The sequence below is a fragment of the Sinocyclocheilus rhinocerous genome, unplaced genomic scaffold, assembly GCF_001515625.1.
Source record: "Sinocyclocheilus rhinocerous isolate Xijiao unplaced genomic scaffold, SAMN03320098_v1.1 scaffold3032, whole genome shotgun sequence".
NCBI lineage: Eukaryota > Metazoa > Chordata > Actinopteri > Cypriniformes > Cyprinidae > Sinocyclocheilus > Sinocyclocheilus rhinocerous.
Genome location: NW_015643562.1, coordinates 63,405 through 74,260, shown reverse-complemented (window position 1 = coordinate 74,260; position 10,856 = coordinate 63,405). Strand labels below are relative to the sequence as shown.

The 10,856-nt window shown below is 39.6% G+C and overlaps 1 protein-coding gene across 1 annotated transcript; it reads left to right on the top strand.

Annotated features, from left to right (window-relative positions):
- The first annotated feature begins 4,237 nt into the window (after window positions 1–4,237).
- LOC107757383 (ras-related protein Rap-2b-like) lies at window positions 4,238–6,931 on the top strand. Its single transcript, XM_016574843.1, has 2 exons — window positions 4,238–5,090; window positions 6,370–6,931. The coding sequence occupies exon 1, from the start codon at window positions 4,501–4,503 to the stop codon at window positions 5,050–5,052; it is 552 nt and encodes a 183-aa protein (XP_016430329.1). The 5' UTR covers window positions 4,238–4,500; the 3' UTR covers window positions 5,053–5,090; window positions 6,370–6,931.
- Window positions 6,932–10,856: the final 3,925 nt, after the last annotated feature.

Here is a 10,856-nt window from a genome sequence, read left to right as displayed (position 1 = left end):
ACACTCACACTCACTCACTCACACACTCACTCACACACACACACTCACTCACTCACTCACACACACACACACACAATCACATACACACACTAGTGGCACCACCACATGACACATGTTTTTTTTATACTAATATCTATACTATTTGTCTTCTTTTAACATGATAATTTCTGACAGGACTCATCTCTGAGCTCTGATTGCTGTCACTCAGTATAATCACTTATTATACAACACTAACACTCAATACAGCTGAAGTCTCTGCTTTACCACTAGATGGATCCACTGCTCCAGCAAACACCGACAAATACAGTCTTACATCCCTCTCATCTTAGTTCTTTTTTCAACAGCTTACACACATTTTCAAAACTTTGCCTCTTTTTTTCATAACTTTACACACAAATCCAAGAATTGCTCACAAAATGCAAAAAGCCTCGCATCTCTTGCAAAATGAAGCACTGCATTCAAAATATCACAAACACATCTCAAAAGCAAACATTTGCAAACACCTTTGCCATAATATTACTTCCTGTTAGATCTGTGTGTGTTACATAGAGAAGTGTGTTGTGTTTTGCAAAAAGTGTTTTATTGAATTGAAAACTGAGTGAAAGGCTGAGTATTAGTGTATGGTTTTGCAGATTTGGTGTGTGCTTCTGCTGTTTGAGTGTCAGCTTTCAGAAACTGTGTGAGAAGTAAAGATTTAGTGTGCAAGCAGATGAAAACAAACTGTAATCAAAACTATAGCAGTATCTCAATGATACTAAAATAACTGCAAACACACAATCATATTCTTTTAATTACAATGACAATAATGTTTGTCTGCAATGGCACAATCTCTTGATTGTGAGAGTGATGAAGAGTGTTGTTTGAAGGAGTGAGGAGCCGGGGATTGTCTTAAAACGATCTGGACGCTCAATCCACAAGAGAAGTGTGAGGATCAGTGAAAACAGAGACGTGCAGGACTGTCTTCAGAGTGTTTCCCCGCAGGATGATAATTAATACAGTCTGTCCATCAGATTGATTACTAACGAGCCGCTGGCTGATTCACTGGGGAACACAGAGAGTCAAACACACCAGCTTCATCATCATCATCATCACCATCATCATCATATGATGAGCAGAGAGCTCATTCTGAGTGTGCTGTCAAATTGTGTCCAAACATACTGAAACTGAACATCCGAGCTGTTGGAAACACATTTATATCTGAATAAATTCTGTCAGAGTTTCACCTGATTTTGTCCAAACCATCTTTGGACCCCATTGACTTTCAGTGTTTGGCCAGAAGGAGGAGTGCTGGTGTGAATACTGATCACATGATGATAATTGTGTTTAGTAATGTAATCAAGTGCATTACACATTTCACCATTGAGAGGACTGGGAAAAACACTGTTGCGTTAAATATTACATTATACACCAGGGTTTCTCAAACTGGGTTTTGCAGGGGGGCTGTAAATTGAATAGCAGATAATTCATTCAATATTTAAAAAATGTTACATTAAAATAAATAATTTTAAAATATGTAAAATAATAATAAAATCGTTTTAAAATAAATACATTTATCTTTTATACTAGATAAAACATATTTTTTATAATTAAATTTTTTATATATTTAAAAATAATTTTTAAAGCCGATATTTGTTTATGCTGTGGCCTCTCAATTTTCCATGTAATTAAAAAAAACATATATTTTTTCTTTTAAAGGAAAATAAAAAGATTTGAAAAGCAAGAAGAATTAGTGAGAATAATGACTTATTAACAATTTAGTGGATATTAAGTAATCATGTAATCAATTAAAAGCAGCTGTAGTCTGATTATGAGTATTCTACAATGTAATAAAAATCAATTACAAGTATTTAATTTTTGGAATCTGATTATGTAATCCAGATTACTTGTAATGAGTTACTCAGAAGTCACAGTTCCACTGAGCTCTACATGTTTCTGAGTGAGATCCTCTGTGCTGTTGGTGATTATTCAGTTAGAGTGAGATCTGGTCAGCACTGTTACTCATCGATCAGGTCATTCGAGTCTGATAAAGCCAACACACCTTCAGAAACACACAGGAAGTGACTCGCATCTATGTATCGCTCAGAATCATCTGACTGTCACATCCCGGGAATATCCCAGTTTACCGAGTGCAGTGTGCCAAAGTACAGCCAACATGTCGAAACAAATCTGTCTGTGGAAAAACAGAAGTTGAAACGCTGTTCTGCTGCTACACTTTGGAAACCTTATCTTTGTTTAGCAGTACAGAGTTTCATTACACGCATTACTTCATATAAACCTGACGGATTCAGGGAGTTTCCTATGAGTGTTTTCATTTAGGAGTAAACTGAAGTGAACTTTACTTGAAGAGATTTCCACGTTGAGTTCTACATCATAAATACAGTGATACTTTGTAGCTACATTTAGTTTGAGATAGGCTATATGTCATTTATATTGTAGAACAAAACCCTTCCAATCATTTTAATCACAGACCATATTTTATTTAAAATCACAAACATATCCAAACTAAAGGCCAGAATGGGTTATTAATGAGCCGCTCTGGCAAACCTAGGCCTGTTTTGAAACTCTCAGCAGAAATGATATAACACAGATTATGTTATATACCATAAATCTGAGATGTTTTCTGGTCAGAGTCGAGCGTGACTCACTGAGTTGCGAAACACATTGTATCAGCTGGGCGTGGTGCACGCCACAACACTCTTAAAGACACAGTTCATCCAAAAATCTCTCATCATTTGCTTTTTTGTTTTAATTCTTTCACACAACACACAATGAGTCACTTTACATTTAGGAAAAAATAAAATAACACTGACAGTGCTGTTGAACTGAACTGAAACGGCGCTGATCTGAATAATGAGCCGAAACTGGATCTGTTTGAAACTGATGAATTTTACAGCATTGTTTCCTGTTTATTCATGTGAAGCTGTGTTGTGTCAAGCGCTATAGGAACAAACGTGAGTCGAGATCAATGTTGTGTGCCTGCGCCTTTAAGACACGCTCCGTTGGTGACGTGAGCGGTGACGCGCCGCGGACGGTGGGCAACAGTGTTGCCAAGTCCTCTGTTTTCCGCGGAATTGGGCTGCTTTAACTCTATTGCAGTGGGTTGTTTTTCATTTGTAGCAATAGCCAAAAACACACTGTATGGGTCAAAACTATCGATTTTTCTTTTATGCCAAAAATCATTAGGATATCAAGTAAAGATCATGTTCCATGAAGATATTTTGTAAATTTCCTACCGTAAATATATATAAACATATTAGTGATATGCATTGCTATTTTCTCAATATTTAGATTTTTTTGCACCCTCAGATTCCAGATTTTCAAATAGTTGTATCTCAGCCAAATATTATCCTATTCTAACAAACCATACATCAATGGAAAGATTATTTATTCAGATGATGTATCAATCCCAATTTCAAAAAACTGACCTTTATGACTGGTTTTGTGCTCCAGGGTCACAATTAACAAAGTAAATCAAAATATAAAGTATATAAATCAAGGAAAGAAGAGCTTATGTAGAACAATGTTAGGGCATTCAAATTTAAATAGCACACTTAAAATAAAAGGGAAACATCCAAATGGATTTGAAAATGTCAATTTATATATTTTTATTCTTTATTTACTTGTTCTATTTTTTATTATCTGTGTTTTTTGTTCTGTCACTGTCATTCTGTTACACTGTGGAAGCTTCTGTCACGAAAACAAATTCCTCGTATGTGTAAACATACCTGGCAATAAAGCTCATTCTGATTCTGATTCTGGATTATGTGAACAATGTCTTGTTGAAGAAACAATACCTCATGCATTTCTCGAATGTAGTAAGTATAAACAAGAAAGTCGAGTCACCAATATTTATACAGCGCTTTTTAGAATGCAGATTGTGTCAAAGCAGCTTTACAGTATTAAACAGGGAAATACTGTGTCGAGATAGTGTTCCTAGTGTTTCAGACGAGACCAGCTGCTTAATTCCAGGCTGCAACAAAGGGGGTAAAATGATATGAAAATGAAAAAAAAATGATAAGGAAAACTGGAATTCAAGAATTAAATATTAAAGGTTTTAACAACATAAATAGTAAAGTCTTCTTTGATTTTATTAGAGAGACGGGATTGATAAATAGAATATAAAGCTCTGTTCCACACTCCGGAGCAGAAGGTGGCGGTAATGCACCTATTCACGTTGGTTGCCAGCCGCCGTTAAAAAGCAAAAAGAAGAAGCTAAACAGAAGAGTAGCAACTGGGCGGGTTTTATTGTGAAAACCTGGCAACCCTGGTGAGCAGGAAGCCTGCGCGCATTGATCGCTCGCGGAGCGCAGACGCAGCACACGGTCCGCCGGAATAATGCGCTTCTAATGCTGGGCCGCGGTCCGAAGCAAGGCCATCCTCAGCGCGGAACGCTCACCAAACCCCGGCCGGAACCGAGCGGGAGAACGGCGGATTGAAAACAGCAGCGCGCGACGGAGAGAGAGAGACAGAGAGAGAGACACTGCCCAAGCGTTCAGAGACATGAGAGAATACAAAGTGGTCGTGTTGGGATCCGGCGGCGTGGGAAAATCGGCGCTGACCGTGCAGTTCGTCACCGGATCCTTCATCGAGAAGTACGACCCGACGATAGAGGACTTCTACCGCAAGGAGATCGAGGTAGACTCGTCGCCGTCGGTGCTGGAGATCCTGGACACGGCGGGCACCGAGCAGTTCGCCTCCATGCGCGATCTGTACATCAAGAACGGCCAGGGCTTCATCCTCGTGTACAGTCTGGTCAACCAGCAGAGCTTCCAGGACATCAAGCCCATGCGCGACCAGATCATCCGCGTCAAGCGCTACGAACGCGTGCCCATGATCCTGGTGGGCAACAAGGTGGATCTGGAGGGCGAGAGGGAGGTGTCTTCCGGGGAAGGCAAGGCGCTGGCGGACGAGTGGAACTGCCCGTTCATGGAGACTTCGGCCAAAAACAAAGGCTCTGTGGACGAGCTGTTCGCGGAGATCGTGCGGCAGATGAACTACGCGTCGGCGCCGAGCGGAGACGACCAGTGCTGCGCGTCCTGCGCGATTCTTTAAACCCGAGTTCTGGTTTCTCGTTCGCGTTTGTTGCCATGGTGAGTGAGCGAGCGAGCGCATAACGACGGAGAACGAGGACAAAACGCACGACAGACAGACAGACATCGCTGGAGGGGAAAGTTCAGACGAAGACTGAAGTTCTGTGACGTCGCGACCGACTTACGACTGTCGCTCGTACGGGTTTCTAACAAATAGACAGAACTTTCAGTTCGGGGGAACCGTCGCCTTAAAGGGCCAGTTCACCCCAAAATGAAAGTTCTGTTATGCTGATGACACACTGGGCAACTTTTTGAGCAATGTTGCCGTCAATGGGCAACCAGGTGAGACACTGGGACATTTATTACCCATTCTTACGTCTGAGCTATATGGCAAAACATTTAAATCTCGATTTTTTTTTTCAGAACGTTTGACCAATTCTCGATGTTTTTTTTTTTTTTTACTATTTTTAACTGGTCAACTTGAAAATGTAACTACAACATTATTCAAGTAACTTGTTCTTTTTTTTAACCCTCTAGTTAAAGAAAATTATATTTCAAGCGCAGCACACATGACGTTGTCAACATGATGTAAATGTTAAACAAATTACTTGTTAAATGTCTTTGCAGAAAATAATATTATATGTAAAGAAATAATTGGCATATTGTCAGTGTTTAATTCTAACGTTTGGTAATATTACTATTCAAAATCGCGATTCCTCGATTTCTAAAAAATAAAATTGTGGCAAAACATTATATTTGAATTTCAATTCGATAAAATCAGAAAAATCGCCCATTCTCAATGGGAAAGGGCCCAAGCAACGTTGCTCAAAAAGTTGCCGCTTGTATCATCAGCCTTAGCATTCATTTGTTCCAAACCTGTATGAGTTTCTTCTGTTGAACACAAAACAAGATATTTTGAAGAATGTGGCTAACTAAACAATTGTTACTCCCCTTTGACTCCCACAGTATGAAAAACAAGTACTATGGAGGTCCATCGGGACCAAAAACTGTCTTCTTTTGTTTTCAAATTGAACGATGACAGAACTTTGGTTTTTTTGGTCGAACAGTCGCTTTAACTGTCATCAGTATTCCTATAAGTGTCCTACCATGTCTTGCACACGACAACAGAATATTGGAACCAGTGTTTACATGACAGAATACTTGAATGTTCTGGGATTATATAAATATATATATATATAGAGAAAAACCGACACGTTTAAATCGTAGGCACTTGAGGGGCTTTTGTTTTCAGGTGCCTGGCTGTGTGGTGTTGTCTTTTGCAACGCAGACGAGCACTAGTAATTAGTTTTTTTTTGTTTGTTTGTATTTTATTTTGGAGGTGTGTCGCAGGATTTCTGTACTGTTGAGCGACGCGTCTCCTCAGGAGGAGGAGGAGGAGGAGGAGGAGCCTGGAATAGCGGATCACTCTTCAGGAATTGCAGCACACCATTGATGTCAACACAAGTGTCTTGCACTCGCAACTGGAACTTAAACCCCAAAAACGTGAAAAACCAAGACGCGCGGAAGGAGTTAAAAAAGGCTGTTTTGCTCGTGGACTTGGAAACCCTTGTTGTGAATCGTTTTGCTTTTCGTTCGCCTGGATTGAAACTACTTTCTCGTGCCCCCCCCCGTGAGCACACGAGGACTTTACTGTTTTGACGCGAGGACGTCGGAGCTTACGCGTCGAGTGCCTTCCAAAAAGCTGTTCAAGAGTTTAGTGCCAACTTGCAAGGAGTCCCGGTTCATGGCAATCCACACAGTACTTAACTGTTACGCTTGCTAATGGTTTCGGGGGTTAACGACGTTTCAAAGGCCTATTGTCAACGGAACGTCAGTTCTCTTTGTTTTGTTTCGAGTGAAAATCTTTTTGGCTTTTTTTCTCCAATACACAGGTACTGAAGCCCCCAGACTCAAACCACAAACCACTGTCTGTTTGAAATCAGATCTTTTCTTATTTTCTTTTTAACAAATGTGATGTACCATTGAAATTCTAATCCGACTGTACGTTTAATTTCAGACTAGCGTTTTAACAGCTGTCTGATTGTTTTAACGAGACTTTTAATACATGCATTTTTTAAAAAAACCATCATGTGCAGTGTTTGTTTGCCCTCTTTTCATTTGATAAGCCTGTGTAATTTGATCCCAAAGTAGCTCCGTCTTTCTCGTCACCAGCTGGTGATTATGTGTAATTTAAGTTATTCTGATTGACGGGACGGACCCCGTTGATGATACTGTAAACACCGAGGTGTAGTGTTCGGATGGAGTTATAGTAGGCCTCGTGTTATACGTTCTGTGCTTTATAAATGCTAAACTGGAGATGACTTAAAGACACATGCAGCAGCTTCTTGTAAAACAGATGTTTGCTCAAGGTTTAGAAATAGCACATGCTGTTTCGGCTGTGTTTAAAATCAGGCGTTGGCCCCTGCGCGTAATTACACGCGTGTGAAGTGTTCCTGTACTTCCCAAATGGCTTAATGTACGGTTTTGAGGGTAATACTGCGTTTTTCATTCAAACCGCAGGAATTGTCAGTAATTGAGGAGTTTGATATTTTTAGATGTTTTTGCCATTTTGCATCTGAAAAGTGCTTGATTTGTGATGCTTTAGCGCTTTTTGATTGTCAGTGTGCTGCGCTTGTGCTGCATTCACTTGACTGTATGAACTTGCCATCAGCCTCTTTTAACACGCTTGTTTGCACTAGTAAAATCAGAGTTCATGCAGAAATTATCATACAGACTCATACAGGTTTAGAAAGAGATTAGGTTGAGTGTAAATGACAGCAAACTGTCCCTTTAATTTATATATTATTGAGAACTCAATGTGCTGTCAACAAATTTAAAGGGACAGTTCACCCAAAAAGAAACTGTTTTTTGAGTTTCTCTCTTCTGTTGAACACAAAAGATGATATTTTGATTAACATGGCTGAGCAAACCGTTGATGGTAGCCATTAACTTACAGTAATTTTTTTTTTCCATCCTATGGAAGTCAATGGCTACCGTCAGCTATTTGCTCAGCCATATTAGTCAAAATATCATCTTTTGTGTTCAACAGAATAGAGAAATTCATACAGGTTTGGAACAACTTGAGCGTGTGTAAATGATGACAAGCATGATCATTTTTGAATGAACTCTGTCCCTTTCATTTGCATAGACGGTCCCAACTTTAATAACTTTATTATTGATAACATGCTGTCATCATCTTTAAAGCTCCTTTCAAAGGGGAAGTAGTAGATGATTTTCTCCTTTTTCTTGATTGTGAAAGTTTCACTTCTCTCGAGGACAGTTCGCCACTATGTTTTGTTTTGTTTTTTGACTAACAGGAAGTGCTGGTCAGCTGATCCGTGGTGACTCTGCAGTCATATGTTTGCTGGTGTCATGTGATCTGAAGCCTGTATGTTTTAAGGCGATTAAGATCAGGGTATGACCCTGATTAGGCGCTGAGACTGCAGTGCCTTCTATTGATTCTTCATCACACCGTGCAGTGCACTTACACAAACATGCACATTTTGCACTCCGATTGAACTCTTCCGTGTCAGATGTACAGGTTGGCTGTTGCGAGAATGTTTTTTTGAGCGTTAGAGGAAGCGCTTGAGCATGTGTGGGTGGTGTTTCTGCATGCATGTCTCTTTCCCGCAGCATTCTCATTATCTAGCTCTGATTTTGAGGCTTGTGCCCATTCGCCACCTTAAAGGGACAGTACACCCAAAAAATAAAAATTCTGTCATCATTTACTCACCCTCTTGTTGTTCCAAACCTGTATGAGTTTCTTTGTTCTGTTGAACACAAAAGAAGATATTTCGAAGAATGTCGGAAACAAAACACTTGCTGGTAGCCATTGACTTCCATAGTATGAGGAAAAAATGCTATGGAGGTCAGTGGGGACCAGAAACTGCTGATGACGGAATTTAAATTTTTGGGTGAACTGTCACTTTAAATACTTTTGTTATTGGTGTCTTGACTCCAGACTAACTCATAAGTTTTTTGTTAATGATTGAATATTGCTCTGTATGCCACTTATTTTAGTATCACTGAGATACTATTATAGTTTTTTAGTAAAATTTTCAATGGATAATTATTTTTTTTTTCCCGAAGTTTATTTGTATAGCGCTTTTCACAATACAAATCGTTGCAAAGCAGCTTTACAGAAAATTAGTAGCTTGTCAGTGGTGACTGTCAAATTGATGTACATATGGCAGAAATGTGCGGTAAAAATCGATCTATGAGTATGTCATGATCTATAGTGTCGAACGCAGCACTAAGATCAAGTAAAACTAGCAATGAGATACAGCCTTGGTCTGACGCAAGAAGCAAGTCATTTGTAATTTTAACAAGTGCAGTTTCTGTGCTATGGTGGGGCCTGAAACCTGACTGAAATTCTTCATAGAGATCATTTTTTTGCAGGAAGGAGCGCAATTGTGCAGACACAACTTTTTCTAAAATTTTTGACATAAAAGGAAGATTTGAGATGGGTCTGTAATTTGCCAGTTCACTAGGATCTAGTTGTGGTTTCTTAATAAGAGGCTTAATAACCGCCAGCTTGAATGGTTTTGGGACGTGACCTAAAGACAACGACGAGTTAATAATATTGAGAAGCGGTTCTTCTGCTACAGGTAACAACTCTTTTAGTAATTTAGTGGGTACAGGATCTAACAGGCATGTTGTTGGTTTAGATGCAGTGATAAGTTTATTTAGCTCTTCCTGTCCTATAGTTGTAAAGCACTGCAGTTTATCTTTTGGTGCGATGAATGAAGTTGAAGTATTATACGCTGTAGAATCTATATTTGTTATTGTATTTCTGATGTTATCTATTTTATCAGTGAATAAATTCATAAAGTCATTACTATTAAACTGTGAGGGAATATTTAGATCGGGTGGCGTCTGGTTATTTGTTAATCTAGCCACTGTGCTAAATAAAAACCTTGTATTGTTTTGGTTATTTTCTATGAGTTTGTGGATATGCTCGGCCCTGGCAGCTTTTAGAGCCTGTCTATAGCTGGACATACTGTTTTTCCACGCAATCCTAAAAAATTCCAAGGTAGTTTTTCTCCATTTGCGCTTAAGACTACGAGTTTTTTTCTTGAGAGAATGGGTATTACTGTTGTACCATGGCGCAGTACGTTTTTCTCTAACCTTTTTCAGTTTGATGGGGGCAACAGCTTCTAATGTATTAGAGAAGATAGTGCCCATGTTGCTAGTCATAGATTGGTCTCATGACAGCAGCTTTGGTATCGTAATAAAGTCACATGACACATTTGCTTTTGCATTGATAATCGAAACCTGTTTTTATGTGTAACTGTGTTATGCACACTCATTTGGTAAATGACGTGGTTTGTGTTTCATGGCGTCATGAAAACAGCCCCGTTTCAATAATTCATGCTAAGGTGTAGTTTGTCCAGAGTCTGGCGATGATGGGTTCTGGGAAAACCCTCAGATTCCAGTCATTGTTGTCATTCCTGCCGCCCGGCTTGTCTGAGCAGAGACTCTGAGACTCGGAGCTGCCTTACATCAGGCCTTCCTCTGCTCGATCTGTTAGATGCTGCTTACTGAATGTGTCCACAGCTGCAGGCTTTCAGATGATTATCTAATTCATTTTGTGAATTGAGAGAAGCTGAATGCTTTCCTTAATGGTGAAAAACTGGGCTACAGACACAAACTGAGAATAGAAGAGTTGCTGGTTATCTGTGGATGTTAGTTTGGCTTTCTCTTGGCTGTGCTCTCAGTGGAGCTGCGGCTCTTTACAGGAGTTCAGATGGAGAATAATCTGCCGCTGCTTACACACTCACACACACTCACACACACTCACTCACTCACACACACACACACACACAC

What these genes read in the sequence shown, in the direction of transcription:
- LOC107757383 (XM_016574843.1), top strand. Translation starts at nt 4,501, where the DNA reads ATGAGAGAATACAAAGTGGTCGTGTTGGGATCCGGCGGCGTGGGAAAA.